The sequence below is a fragment of the Etheostoma spectabile genome, chromosome 4, assembly GCF_008692095.1.
Source record: "Etheostoma spectabile isolate EspeVRDwgs_2016 chromosome 4, UIUC_Espe_1.0, whole genome shotgun sequence".
NCBI classification, from domain to species: domain Eukaryota; kingdom Metazoa; phylum Chordata; class Actinopteri; order Perciformes; family Percidae; genus Etheostoma; species Etheostoma spectabile.
The window spans coordinates 31165040-31173675 of NC_045736.1; the positions used below are offsets into that span (position 1 = coordinate 31165040).

At 42.9% G+C, this 8636-nt stretch overlaps 1 protein-coding gene across 1 annotated transcript in view; it reads left to right on the forward strand.

Moving 5' to 3' along the window:
* Positions 1-8636, forward strand: part of LOC116687971 (protein-glutamine gamma-glutamyltransferase 5) — an 84194-nt gene that overhangs the window by 72806 nt on the left and 2752 nt on the right. The window contains exons 8-13 of the mRNA XM_032513715.1: positions 2934-3043; positions 3584-3699; positions 3827-3953; positions 4043-4179; positions 6676-6850; positions 7052-7215. Of these exons, the coding sequence (XP_032369606.1) occupies positions 2934-3043; positions 3584-3699; positions 3827-3953; positions 4043-4179; positions 6676-6850; positions 7052-7215 (829 nt within the window). The remainder of the gene's footprint in view (positions 1-2933; positions 3044-3583; positions 3700-3826; positions 3954-4042; positions 4180-6675; positions 6851-7051; positions 7216-8636) is intronic.

Consider the following 8636-nt stretch of genomic DNA (forward strand, 5'->3'; position numbering starts at 1 on the left):
CACCTTGGGCAGTTTTCTCTATTTTCGAACATTCTATAAACAAGACAAATGAAATAATGAAACAACCTTACAATTTAATTAATATTGATAATCATCATTAATTGCAGCCCAAATAAAAATGTGTCTTCCCCTGCAGTCTTAAAACTTCAATTGATTAAAAATAAATATTGTCCATGCAGCCAAAATGAGTAGAATAAGTAAGAATAATCCTAACATGCTATGTGTATTCCCTTTGGTTATTACAGTATGTCATAAATATGACTAAGAATAGAGAACTACAACACTGAAACACATCTAATTAAAACATATTATCTGACTCATCATGTTGACTCCCTTGAGTCTCTGCCAACACTGTACATTCCCTTACAAGATGTTAACACCTGAACACAACAATCCTGTGGTTAACAGAGGAATGCTGTACAACCTTAGTCAGCGTCTGTTTATGCACATAACAATAACTAAAGCACAGTACTTAAAGCTGTATGAAGTTAATGGACAAATAGCTGCAAACATACATGCATCAATGGGTTTGTATGATTTGTGCAAAAAGCTATCCACAGCAATTGGTATGATATTTTAATACATATGGGCGACCACCAGCTGGTCACATGCTGACCGGCCACATGACAGTTAACTTCAGCAGTCTCTTAAAGTGGATTTAGTAGTGCTGTCAAACAATTAAAATATTTAATCGCCTGTAATGGCATTAATGTCATAGTTAATTCGCAATAAATTGCAAATTTTAACTATTCTAAGTGTCCCTTGATTTCTTTATGCCCCATTATTTTTTTTCTCATTTTAATGCTCTTATCAACATGGAAAAGTGGACCGGCTCGCTTTGTGCAAATGTTTTTGTCTGAAAACACATGGCTATGCCCCTACTGTAGTGTTCAACCCCCCCCCCCCCCAACATATAGCCTACGTAGTGTTCCAGACCCCCCCCCCATTAGCCTACTGTATTTTCAAGACCCCACCCCCAGCTAAAGCCTACTGTAGTGTTCAACCCCCCCCACATATAGCCTACTGTAGTGTTCAAGACCCCCCCCCAGCATATAGCCTACTGTAGTGTTTCAGACCCCCCCCCCAACATATAGCCTCCGGTAGTGTTCAATTTCACAATAACATTCTCACTTGTTCATTGTCCATCAATAAAAGGTTGAAAAAATTACTTTGACGAGGGGGGGGGGAATTGGCATCAGCTGTGTGTTTTGGCCATCGAGTAGTATTTCAGACTGGACGTGCTGTGATGATATGTTGATGATGATGATGTGTTCACTCAGATCACTTTGGTCTGGTCAGTGGAACATTTGGAAACTTTTAAAAAGGCGTCCATTTTGGACTTTCCATTTCACCCAAAAAATAATGTTACTACTCTTTGGACGGCTCGCAAGCCCAAACGACGTGTGTGTGGCGTGCCTGTTGTTTTGACTCCGGTCTAGTTAGATCCGGTGGGTGTTGTAGTTTTTCTAATGCAACAGCATGTAAAAAAACGACAATGTTTGCTAGGCAAAAAAGAAGGTTAATCTTGCGAGAAAAAAATTGACGGCGTTAATAACGAGTTTAACTGACACACTAAAATTTAGCAGAGTAAAGGTAAGTGTCAGCAGGTTACCGGTCGGCGTGCGGCGCTGGTTGTTTCAGAGACCGTTGGGGTTGTGTTTAGCTGACAAAAGGTGACCATCATGCGACGACAACAGTTTAGGCACCAAAACGATTAGTTAAAATTAGAAAAAATTGTTTTGGGTTACCTTAAGGTGTTTCCTGGGTGGAAGTCTGGGCCCCTGGGCACAAACCTCGCGCCCCTGCTACAAAGCCCTGTGTTTAAGGACACACCCATCCACCCAGACTGTCTCCCAACGCTGATCTTCGCGCTCTTATAAAATGGCAATAATTGTGGTTGCATACACTGATAAATTCATGGAATACAAATGAATTACAGTGCAATCCTTTTCGGAGCAAATGTGTGCGAATGGTTCATGAGAACAAGCCCACAGTCCACCTATGACTACAAAGTCAGATCCAAACCTGCATGGGACACTTTATAGAAGTCTGAGTTTGTCTGAGTAAATGAAACACCTTTTCACTTGGGATGATGTCATGATTTTTGCACCATGGCAGCTTAGCAAAGAGTATAACAACATGCAAAAACAAAAACGCTAAGCTACACGTTCTGACTCAGATCTCTGTGCTTGGTTCCAGTGCTGCGTCTGATGGGCATCCCCTGCCGCGTGGTCAGCAACTTCGAGTCAGCCCACGACAACAACAGGAATCTGACTATCGACATGTACCAAGCCGACGTTGGAGTCAGATCCACACCGGATTCCGACAGTGTTTGGTAAGATACAGAGGCTGATATCAGACTAAAATACCACTTCCTAACGGGGCAATTCATTGTTCTGAAGCTGATGTAAGGTTTCTCTGTCAGTGTGGAGAAGAAAAAGGATTACAGCCACAAATGACTCTTTCATTGTGCATATGATATGTGTATTGTATTAAGATATACTTAAAAAATCTGAACCTGTCCTTTTAACATTGGGAAAGCGCTCCATTTTAATATTGGTAAAGATAGAAGTAGCTGTCTGAGGCAAAACAAATCGTCAACACGTTGAATATCACGGTTCATATGTAAGAATCTTTGACTTTGAACATGTCTTTTTTTAACACTGGTTGGCACATATTTACACATCCAGCAGTCACAGAGCAACATTACCATTCCATGGAGGTGTGTTGAATGTAAGTTCAATATTCACTCTCTGGTTTGGTCTCCACCAGCAGTTGAGTACTTGAGTCCTGGACTTGGACAGACTCGAGTTGCTATTCCCCAGAATCGTGACTTGATTTTGGACTCGGATGACTTGGACTGGAGTTTTTATGAAGTCAAATTTAAGATCTACTGCACTGTTGCAGACTCTGAATGTTGTTGTGTGTTTTAGGAACTTTCACGTGTGGGTGGAGGCGTGGATGAAGCGGCCAGACCTGGCAAAGGACGGCAAATATGACGGCTGGCAAGTTGTGGATCCAACACCACAGGAGAAGAGCCAAGGTTCAGACTCTCTTGTTTATCTCCATAACTTTAAAGAGCCCCTGTTTTTCTCCTTTTCAGTGTCACATTTGTACTCTTGAGGTCTACTAGCATAGCTTTACCTGCTTTGATGTTCAAAAAACAGGTTAGGTTTCTCATACCTCTGCCTGTTTCTACTCTGATACAGTTCAGCTGACAGATGATTGTATTCTCCAAAGTAAAAATACAAAATGTTTCTCCTCTGGGGTTCTTAAATGTGCTCAGGATGTTCATATTGCCTGTGCTCAAGCGGCCATTTTGACCTGAAGGCTCTTTAATTTATTTGCTGTAGTGCTCTGGTTGTGAAAATCCCTTTTAATGTTACAATGTGTATAATTTGTATGTTATTGCAGCAAGTTATGATGGAACACCCCCCAGTTGCTTTCATTACAGTGTCATTCTTAACAAGACCAGATGGCACAACCCTTCAGACACACAAAACTATTCTGTGGTCAAAACTCAGCTGTTAGTTGCAAAGGTTGTTACTTTATTTCATGATTCGTCCTGTCTCTCCTTCTGCAGGTGTTTACTGCTGCGGTCCAGCCCCCGTCGTAGCCATCCTGAACGGAGAAACAGACATCAAATATGACACCCCGTTTGTCTACGCCGAGGTCAACGCCGACTACATTCAATGGCTGGTCAGTGGGACGAGCTTGAGCCTAATCTCATCAACGCCACATTTAAGAAAGACAGAAAAAGCAAACCATAAAATGCAACTTTGGTCTTTTTGTGGGTTCTATAGTCTGTGTTTGTGTTTCCCGTCAGGTCAAAGCTGACGGTTCTAAAGTGAAGATGGCCACTGACACGGCGAGAGTCGGTCAGAATATCTCTACCAAGGCTGTCGGCTCCAATAAGAGGCTGAACATCACCGACAGCTACAAATACAGAGAGGGTGGGTTCACCAGACACACCTGTCACACGAGCAGCTGTGCATGATTACAGCAGCAGCTCTGACTATTGACTGGATGTCTACATTTACAGGAACAGAGAAAGAGAGGTCTATCTTTTACTACGCCACCACCAGAGACCACTCCAAGGTGGATGAGGAGGATAAGCCAGGAAGCCATGTCACCCCCCCTCACCCTCCGTCAGCGCTGGTGTCCATGCATTTTGAAGAGGTGTGTGACAGAAACTCCCAGAAGTTTCTCTTTAGAGCTATTGAACAGGATGTTTTTTAATGTTATATTCAGAATTTTTCTGTTTTTGTGGCTATTTTGTGGCATCTTAGTGGGGTTACTGACTATCCCGTTGGGGATCTTTGTCGCCGTTTCCAATCTCTCTCCCCTCCAGCCACATCTTTTGTCTCTTTTCTAATGAAAGCAGTATCCCCAAAAAATAACTAACCTGCAAAAAAAATAATTACATTCAAATTAGATCAAATACAACTTTATTTATCCAGGGGAAGTTGCTGTGCAGCAGTTGCAATACAAAGTGGGAAGAGTGCAAATATAAAGGTCTAAGATAACAATAAGATGCAAATGAGTTGCAAATCCATATGTAAAACAATGTATAGGCTATAAATACCAAAAATGGGTTAAAAAACCTAAATTTAGCCTCTTTGATTTGTAACCCCTAAATGCAAAATGCATCCTGTTGCTTGTACACGCTGAAGCCATGACGATGTCATTGGCCCAGATTTTTAACAAGGAGGCAAAAATACCATAAGGTTCTGTGCTTTCACCTTTGATTAGTGACAGTCTTTATTGTCTAATTCTGGTGCTCAAACCGTAAATTAATTTTCTTTTATTGGAGAATGGCCAAAACTCAAAGTGACCACATTTTAAAATATTTAAAGTGCTCATATTGTACTTTTTGTCTTTTTCCCTTTCCTTTTTTTGTGTTATATATGTCTTTTGTGTGCACGTTGTAGGTTTACAAAGTGAAAAGCTCCAAACAGCTCTGTTGTAGTCCAGCCTTTACTTCAGAGACAAACATGCATCACTTTGTAACACACGTTATAATGCTAGCCTAGCTGCTAGCATGGCATGCCCTCATACTCTGCTTCTGACTGGCTAGTAGTCCTTACCTAGGTACTGTCAGGGCCCTCATACTCTGCTTCTGACTGGCTAGTAGTCCTTACCTAGGTACTGTCAGGGCCCTCATACTCTGCTTCTGACTGGCTAGTAGTCCTTACCTAGGTACTGTCAGGGCCTCATACTCTGCTTCTGACTGGCTAGTAGTCCTTACCTAGGTACTGATCATGTGCGACTCCCAACAAAGATGGAACCGAAGTGAGATGCCTCACTCTGTAGCTAAAACAGAGAGCTCAACACACGGGGTGAAAAGAGGAGCTGCAGACATCTGCAGTTTAACAAATATATGTTTTTTTTTCTGAAAATTCAACCACATGAACCTATTCTGATATGACCTTTAAATACAATTATGAACTTGAAAATGAGCAGAATATGAGCACTTTAAATATTTGTACTATATTTCATTCAAAAACATCAATAATGACCAGGGTATACTAACTCCATCAAGTCACTTTTATTACTGTAGCCCATCCATTCAGCCCGGCAACCGTTACATCTCTAGTAACACTGCCCCTGCTGCGTCGATTCTCCAGCCAATCTCCCGCTCCACTGTCCCTTCACTTGGGACCAATACCCATAGGTCCTTGAACTCCTTCATTTGGGGTAAGGACTCATTCCTCACCCGAATTTGGCGCTCCATTGGTTTCCTGCTGAGAAGCATGGCCTCAGATTTAGAGGTGCTGATCCTGATCCCAGGCGCTTCCCACTCTGCAGCGAACCGATCCAGTGAGCGCTGAAGGTCACAGACTGATGATGCCTTCAGGACCACATCATCTGCAAAAAGCAGCGATGAGATCCCCAGCCCACCCAACTGCAACCCCTCCCCACCCAGACTACTGCCTCGATATCTATGAAAACCACAAACAGGATTGGTGACAAAGCGCAGTTCTGGAGAAGGCCAACCCTCACCTGGAACAAGTCCAACATACTATCGAGAACTGTGTAATAGTTGTTACCTGTAATTATAGATAGGGTGGTGGTGTTTGTTGAGAGATTTAACACACACCCAAATAAGAAATGCTTTTGTGACCTTTTGTTTTAATTAGTGTCATCTTCATCAATAGGTGCGTTTGTTACGATCGCCTGCAAAGTGGACGGCACAGGGTATTCAGCCATGTTAAATAAGATTCCAAACTGTAGGGAGCTAACATGCTCAGTTTAAAGGGACTGGGAACTGTGTAGGCAAGTACTGAACAACAGTTCATCACTTCACAGGAAGTTCACAAGCAAGATTACCCATCAGCCATTTCACTTCTCTTATATGTACATCAATCAAAATCACATTTATTCACAAGTTACAGACATTTCAATAGAATGGGTTTCAGCTTTTGTTATATTATCGAATATTTTAATCCAGTAGTGTAAAATGTCCACAGTAGCAGCAACGTCTCCAAGATGTTTTGTAGCAGGGTGATGCATGACCAGGAAGTGATATCTGCGTCGGTGACATTGCACGTTGTTCCGAATGAAGGAATCGTGTCGAGGGAAGTTTCCTTAACGGGGAACAGGAAGTACTGTTTGTGTACACTGTGGAACAGAACAAGGCTAATGTCTCAGTCCTCTCATTGTGTGCTGTTGCAGGTGACTCCACCCAAGAACTGTGAGGATGTGAAACTGAAGCTGGTGCTGCAGAGTAAGAGCAGTGCTGCCATGCGACTGTCCATCAACATCAGCGTCCAAGCCATAAGGCACAACGGCTCGCCAGCTGGGACCATCCAGACCGAGGTGAAGGAGGAGACACTACTCCCTAGGAAAGGTGAATCTTCTTCTGTGGGGGCTTTTCTGGACAGAGATGTTGCTGGGGACAGATACCAGGACAGAAAAAGACAGATATCTCAAAGGGTGGACAAATAGATCCAACACCATCTGTGTGTCTAGATAAGATTAGGTGAGAAAACACTGTATGCTTCTTGGAATTTGACTTTAAATCTCTCTTCTCTTTCTTTGTCTCTTGAAGATCTCTCCGTCCCTATCCAGGTTCCATTCTCCGTCTACTGGAAACCTATGTTGGAGTGTGACATCATGAAGGTTTCAGCCTTGGTCAAAGACAAAGACAAGCCAGATAACGTGTACCTGGCTGTGGATGACGTCGTGCTGCTCGACCCTCCTATCTCCATCACGGTCAGTAGAACACTTCTGCCTCTAAAATCAACTTATCTAGCTTTGTAACAAAATAATAATATCTGTCCCGTGTACATAACAATATAGTCTCGGGACCTTCCTCCACAGCGCTGTGGAGGAGGGTCTAGCTAGTCCCAGCCCAATCTCATTGCAGTTTGTGAAATGGTGATGTTATTTAATCTATTGATTCGTGTACAGGGACACGATTTTCTCGTTTTTTTCATGGTGGTGAGCACGAATGTTGAACTAATGTATATCAATGGGATGCCTATTTCGTGATAACAGCACGATTACGGTAGCGAGTAATATTAAGACGTGTAAGGAGGGTTGTCGGGGGGGGTGGATGGGTCAAACAACAAAGGACTTTCACCCCAGAGACCGGGGATCGTGGCAGTTCCTTTCCGCGTTCTTCTTTTCCGTGTGGCGTTTTATTTCCCCGCTGTTGCATCCCTCAGAGACGGCGGACAGTGTCCCAGTTGTGGCCGGAGTTTGGCGCTTCATTTCCTCGTTGTCGCGTCCCCCAGAGACCGTGGATCGTGTCCCGGCAGCCGTTGTTGTCCCCGTCTACCGCATGTACACACCGTGTGGCGTTTCCTTTCCCCATTGTTGCGTCCCCCAGAGACGTCCATTGTCATGGCCAAACAACCCTAACCTTAACCATGGACAAAGTTACCCACAATCCATATCTCAACTATGGATCTAATAGTCGACCAAAATACACAACAACCTAGTCTCGTATTGCTTGTCCCAGCCCAGTCCCAGCCCTGTATCTCTACAGCGCTGTGTCAGCACTGCAGCATGGTCTGGCACCTATCTGTTCTGGAGTAGGGGACACAACCGCTCTGGTTTCTTTTTATTTCTTTAAACCAATCATATCCATCCTGGGTGGCACTAAGCCCCAGATGCAGCAATGGCGAACCTGCAAAAGAAAAAACAGAGATAGCAGAAGAGGAGGACATCATGTCAGACTTTCTCCCAGCAATGTACATCCACTGAGCCAGACTAGGGATCACCAGTCTCGGGTTGTGTTAAGTTTCATGGCAATCCATCTAAAAATTCTTTAGATATTTCAGTCTGGACTATAGACAGTCATTTTCTTTCTTTTTTCTCTGACAGATTTAGTTACCTTTCAGATGACTGTTTCCCATCCCCTTCCTGTACAGTGAAACCCATGTATCTCCAGATGTGTTGATGTTATGATGATGAATATTTGTGATGAAATGTTCCTTCATGAATATTCTCCTCCTCCTTCTTAACCCTGGTGTTGTCTTCCCTTTGAACATGAAAAACAGTTTCCCCTTATCTCAACATTATTTGTTGCTTTTTACAATTTTTTTTTTTTAGATTTTAGATTTTTTTTTTTTTTTCGCTTTTCCCAACATTTTTCACCCATATTCCGACTTCCTTTATTTCAGATATAA